This window comes from Gobio gobio (genome assembly GCF_949357685.1).
Source record: "Gobio gobio genome assembly, chromosome: 14".
Taxonomy (NCBI): domain Eukaryota; kingdom Metazoa; phylum Chordata; class Actinopteri; order Cypriniformes; family Gobionidae; genus Gobio; species Gobio gobio.
The window spans coordinates 8,126,264-8,142,943 of NC_137107.1; the positions used below are offsets into that span (position 1 = coordinate 8,126,264).

The 16,680-nt window shown below is 38.9% G+C and overlaps 1 protein-coding gene across 1 annotated transcript in view; it reads right to left on the reverse strand.

Annotated features, from left to right (window-relative positions):
• Positions 1-16,405, reverse strand: part of stk32a (serine/threonine kinase 32A) — a 136,491-nt gene extending 120,086 nt beyond the window's left edge. Inside the window, exons 1-2 of the mRNA XM_079835834.1 lie at positions 15,180-16,405; positions 8,350-8,490 (exon numbers count right to left, since the gene is read on the reverse strand). Coding sequence (XP_079691960.1) covers positions 8,350-8,401 — 52 coding nt within the window. The 5' untranslated portion in view covers positions 8,402-8,490; positions 15,180-16,405. The remainder of the gene's footprint in view (positions 1-8,349; positions 8,491-15,179) is intronic.
• Between the last annotated feature and the right edge of the window lie 275 nt (positions 16,406-16,680).

A 16,680-nucleotide genomic window follows, 5' to 3' on the forward strand; every position in this document is an offset into this window, starting at 1 on the left:
ATGAAGTACTTTTAATATGGTATTTTTGTAAAGAACATTCTGGTGATAAACTTCAAAGTTTAAATGTAGTACTATTTAAAAAAAGAAAGGTACATTTGAGGGACATGTTTTGTCCCATATCTCAAGAGCCATTGAGTGATGAACTATTGAGTGTGGGCAAACGATCTAGGACAGCCACTTAGAGAACGCTGACACCCTTTTTCACAGTGACTTCCAGAGGGGTCATAAGCTTGTCCTAAATAATAAATGCCCCAACTTTAAGAGGAAATTCTTACCACAAAGTGAAGACCAATTTCCAAATTAGTGGTGCTTGCTATGGACATGAAGGCTGCCTCAAATCTTGCATATTGTGCAATTACTTTTCCAAGCAATCTGACTCCTATATTTTCACATGGCATACTTTAAAACGGGCTAGCAGTCAAAAACAGCTTCTGTCAGACAATAATAACAGGCTACCGGAGTGAAATCACTATCATACACACCTCTGCTCATCATGCATACTAAACAGTATACTGTGTCCAAAACTGCTGACACGTTCACTCATTCACTATGCGCTACACAGTGGGATGTGGTGGATTTATAATTCACGTTTTAGTCAAATATAATTATGAATGTATATTGGATTTTATATTTATATTTAGTTAAAGTCATGTACAAAGACTATAAACTCTACCTAAAAAGAAGCAACCACATTATTTTTGTATGTTTATATTAATATTTAGCAGTCAAATAATTTTTAAACAAATTCCTTGCAAATAAAAAAAATTGGCCTGGTTCCACAGACAGGGCTTAGACTAAGCCAGGATTAGGCCTTAGTTCAAATAGGACATTTCAGTATCTTTTATAAACGTGCCTAAGAAAAAACATTACTGTTTGAGACAAAACAATGGCACTGATATAACACTTTTCAGGCAAGTTGCTTTGAGTTACAACAGATCAAACATGCATTTTAGTCTGGGACTAGCATAACTGAGCATGTAACTCACAAAAATCTGTTTTTTTCTTTACATGCAAACAAATAACCCGACAATGCAAAATGTAATAATTTGAGTATCTGACTCCAAGTATTTCATTTGTTATGTCGGTTGTTATGTGAAATAAAGCATTAAAAACCAAAGTAGAGTATTGCAACATGACTCATATATTATCTCCTTACAGTATTTTGACTGTAGCACTTCTTCTAATAAGAGAGCACTTTTATCATTTTTGAGTCAAGAAAGAGTCTGAGTTGCGATATATTTCCTCCTCCCTTACTGCAAAACGCTCGTTCTGTCTGGATGCGCTAAAATCCACAGTAAGGATTCCTGTCACATTTCACACCTGCGCACTTCAATAAGCAAAAGAAAGCAGGTTAATGCGTTTTCATGCTGGGGGAAATGGGCGTAAGGGGCAAAAATCTAGCTGTGGCGATTGGTTTATGCTTAAGCCGTTTATGATCTTACTCCGATAAAGAAAACAGGTTAACGCGTGTACATGATCAAATGCGTTGTCGGCTTATTAAACATAATCAGGTTAAACATTTTCATTACGAGATCTCAAGATCTTCAAGATCTCCTTCTAATGCTGCGTTCACACCAAACGCGAATAGAGCGTCAAAATCGCGTCTAGTTGGACTCTTGAACATTTTGAATCCATTCACGCGTCCACAGCGAATTGGACGCGCGTATAAATTTAGTTTTTGAAGCAAAATAGACGCGCGTTCAAGGCGCTCCAAGAGAAATATGTCATAAAACACCACTCTGCCTCTTTTCATTTTCATTAAAAATATATATTAAACACTAATAGCCACACAAATGTTGTCCAGGCAACTCCTACATTATCTTTACTGCATGTATATTTAAATATCCTTAAAAAATAAAGTTATGAAACTTCTCTTTGCCCTCAGTCAAAACAATTTGGCAGACAACAAATTATAGATTCATGACACCAAAGATCGCCTGTTAGATCTACACAAGATGAACCACTACAGGACATCAGAGCCAGCGGCAGACGGCAGAAGGACTGGCTGAGGAAAGGCTGATCTCCCCGGGGTTAATGAGCGAGTGCGCGCTGATCGCCTGGATCTCACAACGATTATTTTTTTTAAATAGGTGCTCTCTTTATAAATAAACCACAGATTTTAGCTTTAAACAACTACATTCCCACCTGAAAAAGTCTTAAAACAACATTTTGTGGCACAATGGTAGTATTTTTAAATTATGCAGGGTTTCTCATCACGTCACTTTACCACGTGACCGCAGCGAGCAGGCTCCTGATTGGTTAACGCGGCGCGAATTGACGCCAAAGTTCCGATTTTTCAGAAGACGCGAATTCGCTTCAAACGCGTGAATGAGGCGGAATCGAGTCCATCGCGCCGAAGGACCTCCAGACACACGTCAACGCGTCTTTCCATTTACTTAACATGGAAATCACTCGCTCCAGACGCTCTATTCGCGTCCGGTGTGAACGCAGCATAAGCCCTGTAGGACCACTTCCGTCCTTGTGAGAAAATCCTACATGGCGTTCGGCCAGGCAGGTATGGCGCTTCATACCATGGCCATTCTTCAGGCCTACCAAGCGGACATCCTTAAGGGTTTGGTGGCTGTTGAACGCCATCTTTGGTTGAATCTTGAGATTTGTGAAAAGGAGAAAGTCTTCCCACTGGACCCCCCTATCCCAGTTAGGTTTATTTGGAGATGCGGTCAGCTCAGTGGTCGATAAATTCTGCACTGCTTCATGCCTAGGAGGGCTTGTGAACCTCCCACTACTGCGAGCTCATGGACCGCCTCGCACACAAGAAGGAGACCTCTAGATGAGCCTAGACATCCCTCACCTCGCACAGTATGGGGAGCTGTCAGAGGACGCCACAGGCTTTCCTCCAGTAACTTTAGCTTTGTCCCTACCCCCTCTCGCTTGCAGCCACAGAGAAAGTCTGGCGGCTGGGTTCCTGCCAGTGACCATTCCTATGCAACCCTTTTCTTACCACCTGGCAGCGTGGAGGCTTCTGACAGGTGTGTCAAGCTGGGTTCTCTGTACGATCCCATATTGGACCTATGTCGTCTGAATTCCTTCTACAAAGGAAAACTCAAGATGCTGATGTTAAAATCTATCCTGGTGTTTGGATGGGTAAGCTTCTCTCGTGGCACATACACTGCCTAGAGTTGTGAGCCGTGTCTCTTGCTCTGGATCACTTCCTTCAGGCACTGTCATGTTATTGTCAGGACATGCTCCTATGGGTTCAAGACAGGTTCCTTTCACTGAGAGCAGTCCACTTTCCAGGAGCCTGGAAGGACTTCCTGTCTAGACAGAAACTCAGGTCGGGAAGTGGATGCACCGCCAAACGGTGGCTCAGATTTGGAGCCTTTTTGGCGAGGCGGACCTCTTTACGTCACAAGACTTGACTCTGGGAATAGATGCCTTGGTTCACCCATGGCCGGATTTGAGGCTATATGCATTCCCTCCGGTAAAGGAAATCCATGCAGTGCTTTGCAGAGTGAGGGAGTGCGGAATTTACCTCCTGTTGGTAGCCCCCTTCTGGCCATCCCAGACATGGTTTTCGGAGTCGAGCTCCTTGATGGAAGGGCACCGTTGTCTTGCTCCAGGGCAGGATTTGGAATCCTCAACCCGAGATATGGAGGCTGTGGGTGTGGCCGTTGGGGCAGTCACTAATAGCTTCTGGTCTTTCCGCTAAGACCATTGATGACCCTTGTGCGCCTTCTACTAGACGGCTGTATTTTTCAAAATGGAAGGTTTTTGAATCTTGGTATACAGATCGTGCAGTGGAGTTCAGTGCTGGAATTCCTGTAGAATAAGTTTGCGGCCTGAGCAGCTGCAACTACTTTGAGGGTTTACGTCGCGGCCATTGCTGTCTGTAGGGAGTCAGACGAGGTCCCCTTAGGTAGACACGCCTGGTCTCTTCTTTTATGCATGGAGTTAGATGCTTGAGGCCTGCGTGTCCGGTTGGTGTCCCCACCTGGGACCTGTCAGTTGTTTTGGAGGGGTTATTGGAACCTCCTTTCGAACCTTTGGAGTCAGCTCCTGACCGGCTTCTGACTCTCAAGGTGGAGCTTTTGTTAGCATTAGCCTCTCTCAAGCATGTGGGGGATCTGCAGGCTCTTTCTGTGAGTGGGCCTTGCGTGGAGTTTGCCCCGGGTCTTGTGAAGGTGTTTCTGTGACCCAGGCCTGGTTATGTCCCCAAAGTTTTGTCCACGTCATTTCACTCTCAAGTGGTCATGCATCATTCTTTCTGTCCTTCTCCCTTTTCCTCCACGGAGGAGTAAAGGCTCCATTTGCTTTGCCCTATTCAGGCTTTAAAGGTGTACGTGGACCGCTCTGACCAGTGGCATAAGCCGTCTCAGTTGTTTGTATGCTTTGGGGTCAGCCGCAGAGGACTCGTCACCTCTAAGCACAAGATCTCTCATTGAGTGAGAGACGCAATTTCTTTTGCTGATGAGGTGCGGAAGCTCCTTCTTCTGTAGAAAATCTGAGGAGCAGATGGCACATATTAAAGGCTGCAACATACTCCGCAAGAACAGAGAAAAAAGTTCTCGCTCCCAGGGCTGCGAGAACAAAATTACGTCATTTTGTTCTTGGAGCCCTGGTTTGGGAGTTCTCGCAGCTCGTTCTTGACACATCGTCTGAGCAGAACTTTTTTCTTGTGGGTGTCCGAGAAAAATTGTGTGATTGATCAGAATTTTAAAGTGGGCGGAGTTAATGCGGAGAAACGGAGATGTTCGGCACCTGCTTTTCTCGTGAAGTATGTAATGTCCTGGCCAGAACGAACTTTGTTCTTGCCACCCCGAGAAAACGAACAAATTTCTTTGTTCTTGCAGAGTATGTTGCGGCCTTAAGAGTGACTGACATAGCGTTGCTGAGGAAGCGCCCGCACCATCAGCCAATGAATTGGCATGATTCTATACGGGTTCCGACAATCAGCACCGCCCCAAGGGCGTTCCCATTGCATCATCCCTATGCAGCGCCTCGTTCCCTATTAAGAGAAACATGGGTCACGCAGGTAACGTTCTTTGTAGTTTTTCCCCTTGATTAGTCTACCCAGGTGTGTCTTGTTACCTCTTTGTCTTGTTAAGCTTGTTTCCCCATGTGCATATATAGCCCTTGTGTTTCTCTTGTGCTTTGTCAGTCTATGTTTGGTGTTTCTCAGAATCGCTGACAACATTCAAAAGACAGCTGAAAACTCAACTCTTCCGTGAGCACTTAACCTCATCTTAACCCCCCCCCCCCCCACATTTTCCTCATTTCCCTCCCTATTCTAGCTTATGCTACTCTAAGCAATGTCCAAAGCTTAGTATTTCAAGCACTTTTTGTGATTTTTCACCTCTTCATGACGGATCGATTCCTGTATTCCTCAGTTGTAAGTCGCTTTGGATAAAAGTGTCTGCTAAATGAATAAATGTAAATGTACTTCTGTTTGTTTATTAAACATACTCCTCGCACTAAGATTCTCGCTTCTGCCTGCTCACTCCCAACGTGACAGATCGACTGACCAAGCACAAGAGAAACACAAGGGCAATATATACACATCGGGAAAGAAGCTTAACAAGATAACAAGGTAACAAGACACGCCTGGGACTAATCAAGGGGGAAAACCACAAAGAAATAGGCCTACAACATGGCACTCAAGACAAGAACTAACATAAAAGTCCACAAACACACACAGGGAATATGTAACAACTGTATATATATTTTTTTCTTTTGCTGCCTGTCTATAAAGCTGTATAAACTTTGTGGTGGGCTCTTTTTACACCCACAACACTCTCACATTGTGTATGTTATATTCCCATTGACTTGCACCACTTCGATTTTCTTCAGGATATGTACATTTTTTGTTTAATAGTCGTTTTCTCTAGTGAGTCATTGTGCGCACTGCTGTATACCCAAATACAAGATTACCTTGTAAAATGGGCCAATCGGCTATAACTGTACTTGTGATGGCCCATCTCTTCCTTTGACTCATACACACAGGTGTATAGGAATCTAGGTTGTAAATTTTAGACCCACCTGCACAAACAGATTTATGAGAACCTCAATAAATGACTTTCAGCACTCAGCAGCTTCAGATCCTGTTGAATGGGTTTACTCTGGAGAAATTCTGTTTTAAAGTGAAGGTTTACATTGATTGTTTTGTCCAGATTATACATTTTAGCTACACTACATAACTACATGTACATACAGCAGCAGAGGGAAAGTTGAATAACAACTAAATAAGTGAATAACTTACATTTTAGTCTCTACCTCACACAAAAAGTTGTATATCTTGTGAATATATACCACTTTTACGATACTTTTATGTGGATTTTGCTTACACTTTATTTAGTAACACTTTTTTACAGTGTGGTTGTTACATGTAGTTACTATAGTAATAACTATAAATGACTTAGAATTACATGCGACTAACCCTAAACCAAACCAAACCCTAATCCTAACCCTATATTAACCCCCTCGAGTCGGCGGTCGCGCCGGCGTGATCGGCTCTCTTTTTTTCTTATCAGTGCCAAAAAGACTCAAATAACTTTATCCTTCATGCACGTGTTATACATCATTATATTCTGTTAAGTTTCTTTTTTTGTGTGTACAGTCACAATAAAAACAAATTGTTGTGCTTTTTGCAAAATTAGGGAAACAAACATGATTCGCGATCTTCTCTCAATGATGTCTAATCTGATTCTCTTCAGAAAATGACCTGTAGCTTAGTGAAACCTTGACACACAAACATGAGACATATGTCTAAAGAAACGTTGAAATGTCCGGTTTTAAATCATGTAAATCAAAACGAAAACAAATATTCTGTGTTTATGTAAAGTGGGAGATATCAGTCAACTCATTACTGACTCATTATCGGCTAATGCGGCCACGCCCATGGATCGCGCGCTCATTCAGATTCAAATACAGGCAATCCATGCGTCAACGCCCACACACACATCAACTCATACAAACACAACTAGTGAAGCTATGGTTCAGATGCATCGCTTTGAGTAATAATCCTGGAATAATTCTCCTCACGGAAAGCTGATTCAGGGCTGATTGTGGTAAGTTTATTCAGTTAGCATCTGTACATGCACCCCCGGTTTCACAGACAAGGCTTAAACTCAAAGCAACTTGCACTGATATATCTTATGTCAGTGTCATTGTTTTGTCTCAAAATGCAACCAGTAATGCCAACCAGGCACGTTTATAAAAGCTACTTAAATGCCCTAATTGAACTAAGGCTTAATCCTGGCTTACTTTATGGAGTGAAGAGAATAGTTTTTGTGCGCAAAAAAACCCTAAATAACGACTTATATAGTGATGAAGATTTCAAAACACAGCATCATGAAGCTTCGAAGCATTATGAATCAGTGAGTCGATTCAGCAGTTTGGATTGCCAAATTTCAGCAGTGATTCGACTCACTGATTCATAACTCTTCGAAGCTTCATGATGCCGTGTTTTGAAATCGTCATCACTATATAAGTCGTTATTTAGGGTTTTTTTGTGCACAAAAACTATCCTCGTCACTCCATAAAGTTATTGTAGAACCACTGTAGTGAGATGGACTTTGTAACAACGTCTTTAGTACCTTTTATGGGTCTTGAGAGTGAACCGTGCATTGTGCCAATGGAGGCCTTTCAGAGCCATCAGATTTCAACTAAAATATCTTCGTTTGTGTTCTGAAGATGAACGGAGGTCTGACGGGTGTCGAATGACATGAGGGTAAGTAATTAATGACATAATTTTCATTTTTGGGTGAACTAACCCTTTAAATGTATAATTATAATAACTACATGTATAGAGTTAGAGTTTTGGGTTAGTTATAATGTACATCATTTACCGTTATTACTATTGCAAGTTCATTTAATGTACATGTACACTTAAAATAAAGTCTTACTGTGCTTTGTGTTCTTTTTAGAGGTTGACAGTCCCTGGTCATTGTATACATTCATTTGCATGGAAAAGAGCAGCTCGAGTTTCTCTGTTTGTGCTCAATGGAGGTCATACTGTTTTGAAACAACAATGGGGTGAAAATTGGAGGCAGGATTTCATTTTTGGCATATTCAGTCTTTCCTGAACACACCACCTGTCTGCCATTGGCTGGTCAAAAGATAGTCCTGCCCTAAACTCACCCCATTGGTCGATTTACTGTTGCACAAACAAATGATAGGAACAATTTCAGGGGAATCCACCAATTAATTAAACTTTTTATTTTATTTTAACATTCTCTTCATTTTTAAATGAATTTTTCACCCAGGGTATGTTTAAATACTATCCTAACAGTTATACATTTGTGTGAAGAAATAATCAAAATATATAATTTTAGTCATCTGTCCAACTATAGGAACTGGAACAACTTGTTTTGTGTCCAAGAACACACTTACCCTCCGCTGGGTCATCACTGACGGATGTCCTGCTAGACTGTCCAAGTCCCATGTCTTCTTAAGAGGTGAAGTTCTCCAGTTTAAAAGGGAAACATCCTCGGTGTTTGTTAATGACGATATATAGCTCTATAGAAGAATGACCTGTGACAGGGACAGAGTAAAGTGTGAGTTTACTGAGAATCGAATCTGGACAGACTTTACATTACGGTGTTAATGTTACATACATTCCAGGGGCGAAGCCATCATTTCAGAAGTGAGGGGTCAGAAATGTCAAGTGTAACACCATGTCTACACCGGAGGCGACAAAGTGACCGTTGCATAATCCATTTGTCCTTCCTATGAGTATCACGAGTGCTTGAAGTACGTCATAAATAGAACGAAGCATCAGTTTACTGTCGGGATTTGTCTTGTAGATAACATCAGTGATTATGATGGGTTCTACTGTCTTTTGTCACACGTTGTAGACACGTTCTAATAGTGTTGTCAAAAATATCGATAATTCAATATGTATCGATACTGAAATATCTGAAATGGTTCCAATAGGGATGTCACGGTACCAAAATCCCAGTAGTCATCGGTACCAATACCATTAAAATTCTACGGTTCTCTGTACCAATTTCGGTACCAGCAAAATCTGTTGGAAAATGTTTTACTATTTAATTTAACTATTTGAAAAAAATCCTGAATTAAATTCAATGGGTTTATTATTTATGATGGCGATCATTATAAGTAAATAATTAATATAAAGATTTGAAAGCTACATGCTGTTTAAAAGTAAACATTGTTAAAAAGATCAAGTGAAAATTAAGCAACCCTCTACGCACTAGTGTTCTCACGATACTGGAATTTCTAACTTCGATACGATACCTGTAAAAGTATTGATATTTGATACCATTTTTCTAATATATTTTTTATATTATTTCTTTTTTTGTCCATCTATTGGAAGTCTAGGCAATCCAAAATTTATTCTGAAGAGACCACTTTATATGATAAAGCTTTTAAAGGGATATTTCACCCAAAAATGAAAATTAGCCCATAATTTACTCACCCTCAAGTCATCCTAGGTGTATATGACATTCTTCTTTCAGACAAATAAAATCGGAGTTATGTTACAAAAGTCCAGGCTAATCCAAGCATTAGAATTGGATTCATAGTTGCTCTGTTTTTGAAGTCCATAAAAAGTGCATCTGTCCGTCATATAACTGCTCCACGTGGCTCTGGGGTGTTAATAAAGGCCTTCTGAAGCAAATCGACGCGTTTGTGTAAGAAAAATATCCATATTTAAAAATTTATCAAGTAAACTTTCGACCGACCGCCTTCCATGGAAAAGTGTTGAATGTTGAAAGTGAAACTCAAGATGCGTATGTGATGTCATGACGAGCCGACCTGATCGCGTTAGTCTTTCAATCGGCAGGGAAACTTTCAACAATTTTTCCATATATTGAACAGGGAAGGCCGAAAGTTTACTTGATAAAGTTTTAAATATGGATATTTTTCTATACGCATCGATTCGCTTCAGAAGGCCTTTATTAACACCCCAGAGCCGCTTGGAGCAGTTATATGACGGACAGATGCACTTTTAATGGACTTCAAAAACAGAGCAACTATTAATCAAATTCTAATGCTTGGATTAGCCTGGACTTTTGTAATATAAATTTTAATTTTATTCATCTGAAAGAAGAATGTCATATACACCTCGGATGACTTGAGGGTGAGTAAATTATGGGCTAATTTTCATTTTTGGGTGAACTATCCCTTTAAGCTTGATCAACGTTGATCAATTACCATTACAATTATCTCACAAATATGTGCTAACTCAATGTATTTTTACTTGATTTCAAATGGTAAATTGAATTTAAAAAGACAAATATATACAATAGAACAAAGATATAAATGAAATAGACTGCTTTATTTTTTCAGCTAGGTCTAACAGTAGTATTCAGGTAAGAAACTAAATTAAAAAAAAAACTAATTAATCAAATTTAAAATAACATTGGATAATCTTCATTATTTAAAAAAAGTTACACGAGTTAATCAGTCAAGAGCAGTAGCCTAAGTGATCGTGTCTTTTTGTAGTTTGAATAACATCAGCTACTGTTCCTTTAAGACCTGACGCACGCATGGATCCAAAACACTGTTCATGTTACTTTCTTCCTGAACTGTTTACTACTGTGTTTACGTTAATACCAAGCGGCAACCTCCCCAAGTTTCTCTTGAAGCCAATACGGAAGTGACTTAAACTGCAATTCATCGACTGGCCACTAGGCTCCAGAAGGAGCAAAATTAAAAATGCTTATGCTTGTTAAAATGTCCACTTTACAGCAGAAAAACACATGTTTACAGCCTGGGACAAATTGTGGTTTTGGTCTATACGGCTAATTTTGCCCTTCATGACGACTGTGAGGGGGTGAATGTTTTTATAACTCATTCGTTTACATTATATAAAGCATTTAAGTCCTGCATAATTAAGGGCGTGGCCACTTTGAGTGACAGGTGGATTGTCGTTTGTCTGCTGTCTGTTAGTCATCACGTCACCTCAGCTCCACCCACGTCCCGCCTCTTTGCCCATTTTCTGTTATCCGGGAGTGACGCGCTGCCAAGATGGCGACGGTCAGCTCGTCCCTTCTTTACGCTTCAAAACTGCTCTTCAGAACCCTATGGGTGACGTCACGGACACTATGTCCATATTTGTTTACAGTCTATGGTTAATACTCACCAAGATGGCCATTGTGACATTATTTTTGAGTGCATTTGACCATTAATAAGCTGGGAAAAGGAGCTCATTTTTGCACTTGAATGTCAGAGGCGGCTTTATTACTGTGCGCTTCAGATGTGAGCGTGAAATCTGCGGGAATGAGTAGAATTATGTGCAATCCCGCGCGGAATTCAGACCCGTCACACCAACACTATTTAACCGGAGTGAATGAGAGGAGGCAGGTGCGTGTCAACTCGCTGTCGGTCGGAGAGGAGAGCAAAAAAGCGCAGCTGGTATCAGTGTATCGATACTGTAGGAAGGAGTAATGGTATCGTTTCAGATATTTCAGTATCGATACATATCGAAATATCGATATTTTTGACAACACTACTACGCACATGCACACCTACCTAATAATACTTTAATGATTATTATTATTAATGTTAGTATTATTATTACATTGAGACGTAGCTAAATCTACTATATAACAGTAGCATAATATATTTCTGTCAATTTCTTCAAGTTAAACCAAACTTTTATTTTGAAGGGTTGCCATTATGCCGGTTGCGTTTCCGTGGGTGTGTGAGGTATGATATGACGATAGTTTTTTCTCAAATGAAACGGTAAAATCCTCATGAAGCGACTCTAGAGATGAACATCATGCATTCATGTCATCATCCAGGGGGACGGCAGCGGCTGAAAACGTCAGAAAGAGGCCAAATGGCGTCACCGGTGTTTGTACACTCATAGAAAACAAAGAGTTTGAATTTTAAAGACGTGGCGTGGTGTAGCGCTTCTCGTCCGGTGTGCGACCCACTTCAGTGTGTGGTAAATGAAATTGTGCATCTGCGCCTTTTACTCAGGATATTTAAATAGGTTTTTTTTGCATTTAGTTAGTCTGGAGCCCTGCATTTAGATAAGCATGAAAGCGAATGAAAGTATTAGTAGGTACTGTATATCCTCGGTACTACCGGTACTACAGAAATGCTGGTATCGTCACATTTTCAAAATACCGAAGTTCATCCCTAGGTTCCAATACTCCTTTTCTGCAGTATCGATTCACTGATACCAGCTGCACGTTCTCTCTTCTCTCCGGCGGTGAATTGACAGTTTGACACACACCTGTCTCCTGTCACTCACTCGTCTCATTCGCTCTGGCTGAATAGTGCTTGTATTGCACATCATTTTAGTCATTCCCGCAGGTTTCGGGCTCAGACCAAAAGTGCACACACCACTGATCTTTGGTTAATTGACGTGTGACAACACCAATAAAACCGCTATCACCGGCGGGGGCTTTTCAAATCGCTCATTTTAAACTGAAAGTAAAATGCGCACGGCCGCTCTGGCATTCATAACGGAGCGGTGCGGAGCAAAGCGAGTGTTCTCAATGAATTCCTATATGACAGTTAAGCTTCCATAGGCATGAACTGAAAACGCGGCAGACTGGACACACACCGTGAATGACTGCGGCCGTGAATGAATGACAGTGCAGCCGTGCTCATTTTACTTTCAGTTTAGAATAAGGGGGCAAGGCTGCTTGAATGGTGGGTTCATTAGCCTATTATTCTTAACAGGGCTCGACATTAACGCTTGTCCGCTTGTCCGGGACAAGTGGATTTTTTGAAGGGGCAAGTGAAAGAAACTGATGTTTACGTCCTTGAAATGGTCTATAACGTTGCGCTGTTGACGCTCGCGCAGCCTCTCGAGGAGAAATCGAGACAAATATGCACAGCTCACACTGAGAAACTCCGTTAACACACTGCCATAAACATGTAGAAATGTGGAGTTTATTTATATTTATAACATATGATACAGTTAAGCAACGTCACATTACCAAGAGTGCTGTTTTCCTGAAAAACATCACGACTGAAAATTACACTGATTTCATATGACAGTTCAATAAACAATTATTAACATTAAGTCACTTATTGAGTATTTTTGTTCGATTTCAGCAGCAAACAAAGATCACAGCAGAACGTGTGTCACCGCAACAGTGTGTTAGTGAATGATTCAGCGTTTTGAATGAATCGGTTGAATCAAAGATTCAATGACTCGTAAACGACTGCCTCATTAATGAACAATTCAGCCGTTTGAACGAATCGACTCAATGACTCGCTCATTCAGACGTTCTCCAGCCGCCACCTACTGGTGGTTTAGTTTTAGTTGGTTTAGTGTTTAAACATTATTTCCAACTTTTCTTATTTGTATATTCAAATAATATTTCAAACAATCTCATTACATTATTTAATTCAGTTGTAATTTTTCTGTGTAAATTATTTAATTTGATTGGTAACAGCCCTATAGTGTCTTATTCTAATTTAATTTACTGATCAAATTTAAGAATATAAAAGGAAAGCTGAAGCACAATTTAATAAGATTAGGGGAAAATGCCCTTTATAAAAGGTAAAAATATCACAAATATGCAATATATTTAAATATGTCAAAGCTGATTGAACACTGGTGAGAATATTGCTTCCGAATACATTTTATTTACAACACACACAAAAAAAAAGATTTTTTTGAGAAAAAATTATGAGATAATCTGTATGGCAGTATATATGGCAGTTTTTCCCATGGTATCGAAAATGGTATATCGAAAATCGATATTTTTCAAGGTATCGTATCGAAGTTCCAGTATCATGACAACACTAAAGTGTAATACCAGTTTTTTCTTTTTCTTATTTCTTGCTTTCTATTGGCTAAGACATCAAATACACTGCTGAACAATAACCAATCATCTGTTTGCGTCCTCCAGGCTTCGAGTGTGAATGAAACATACATTACACAAGAGTATTTAGCACTCCATAATGCTCATGTCGCCTCATTTAGGATGAGAATAAAATAGAATTTCTCTAGAATTTAAATATAGATTTTAGGGCTGTCAAAAGATTAATCGCGATTAATCGCATCCAAAATAAAAGTTTGTGTTTACATAATATATGTGTGTGTACACTGTTAATTATTATTTATATATAAATACACACACAAGCATGTATATATTTAAGAATTTTTTTTATTTTTATATATAAAACATTTATATTTATATATATTATAGATTATATAAATGTATATACAGTATACATGCAAATATTTCTTAAATATATACATGAACAATACACAATATAATCGGATTACTTTTAGATTACTTTTGCCCTAACTCGTTTATCACATTGATTTGAATAGGATAATCTCCAACCATATTGATATAAAAATACAAAGAGAAAGAAAATATACTCCATTCTTTGTTATCAACAACATGAAGTGCATTAGATATTGCATTATGTCAGGGGGTTTGTGAAGGAACTGCAGGGGGTTTGTGAGTTTAATAAAAAAAACACTTTCAAGTAATTCAATCATTACAAATAATATTAAATCATTTTAAAAATATAAACTAATATATTACTAAAAAAAAGATAAAACCTGCATGCCATGTGACCATTAACCAACATCTGAGAACTCTGAACTTAATTTTATTATTCATTATTATTATTGACTTTTTTTTTTATTGACCTAACTTATTAAAATCTCAGCTAATATATTGGGTCAAATAGGTTCAGCTAACAAAAAAAAGTTGAGGAATCCCTGTTCACCGGTCGTCATAAGGGCTATATTTCACCAACAACATTTAATGAAAGATCTTATTTTAAAATATTTGTATTATAATCATTATTATTCATTGATTCATTCATTTCTGCTAGCCAAAAACATGATAATGTTATCTCTGACATGCTGTTTGCCGAAAGGCCCTAAATAATACATTTTAAATAAAAACATTTTGTGTAATATGCCGTTCTTCATTTTCAAAAAAAGGTATTAGATATGATCACTGTAAATCAATTCCCATGACAACAACATGAAATGTCCAATAGTTTCTAAAATAAATAAACCAAGCCTAAGATATAGTCACTGGATAAATGTGTGACAATATTATTTAAAGTACTTTACTAACCAGGATAATGTGCAAATAGGCTACTTAATGACATAGTCTCCTACATCTGGTAACTCTTAGGCACAGTAACATAAACAAGTACAAATGGAGTGGCAGAAATAGGCGAGTTAGAAAACTGTAAGATCACGTACTGTGTAGACCTGTAGCTGAACTCTGCTGTAAAATCATCAGAAATCATAAACTTACCGTTTGATATGTGGGGATGCTCGACATGAAACGATGCCAGCTGTAGACTAACAGTGGTCACAGACGAGACTGCAGTGTGGAGACGAGTGCTGGACACAGAGACTATCCCACACAACTTCTCCACTCACCGCAATGCTGTGGTAAGATCCTTGCAGAGCCGGAGTCAATGACACACTGATGCAGAACACGCGAACATGTCTCTTTACCTCCCATACGCGCGCTAAAGTCCGGAGAGACTCATGCCTGCATCACAGCACACACACAACACACACACACACACACACCCGAGCAGAGGATCCGAGCAGAGGACATCGCCTGATCGCAGATCACCGTGTGACTGCCGAGAGCCGAGCCGAGCCGCACAGCCGAGCTCACGTCCTCAACTGTTGAATAAACTCATCACGATGCGTCTGTGTGTGTGTGTCTGTGGACAGACCTGATGGCCATCGCATGTGATGATGAGGATGGCGGGGAGGTTCATTTATTCATGCATAACGTGGCTCAAGTGCTGTAAATACGCCATGTTAGTGCATTATTCATTTATTCAAGAATTTTATACAGTGACATTATAATTTATTATCATTTCTTAAAAAATCATTCAAAAAAATTGAATATGAAAAGTTGAAAAAAATATTTGAAAGAGTATTTCAAAATCAAAATCAGTGCGGTGTAACAGAAAGCCATTTTGTTGTCATGTGACAAGAAAAGATAGATAAACCCTATGTGTCAAGGACAAGGTCAATAAGTTTCTTAAAATGATCCGGTTATTTAACCTTTTATGACATGGCAAAGGTCAAACCCACATGAAAAAATACTATAGTATATTATAGTAAAATTACAGTAAAATTACACTAGTACATAGTGTTTTTGAACCATACTATAGTAAAGATACTACAGTAAATTATATAGTATATTATAGTATTTACTACACTTTGCTGTAGTATATTTACTATAGTACGGTTCAAAAACACTATTTACTAGATTAATTTTACTATATTATACTATAGTATTTTTTCATGTGGGAATGTAATCACTATTCATGATTCAAACATTCATAATAATTGTTTGTTTGATTGCTTGTTTATTAAAAGTAGGTTTGATGACATTTTAAATGAAGATAATCACAAAATATTTTAGTTTCCCTTGGCGGTTACACCACTTGACACATTCCGTAACCCTCTGGGGTTCTTCATTTATATTAAGATAAAAAAGATTTGAGTAAAATCAATGAAATATATTTTGTTCAATAATATTTTTTCTTTTCTTTTTTGTGAGTTATTTTGTCTGTTTTGCACTCTTGATGTTTTAGAGATTCACCCCTTCACTGTTGAGTCCTTTTTTCTGCATCCTGGCTGATTTGTAGATTGTATGCACAAAAAAACTCTGTATTTTCATATTTTTGCCACTTTCCCATTCATTTCCTATGGGGGTCATTTTTGACCCGAAGGTCCTGAGTGTGACTATTTTTTTATGACCACTTAGACTTTTCAAATCCTGTCCC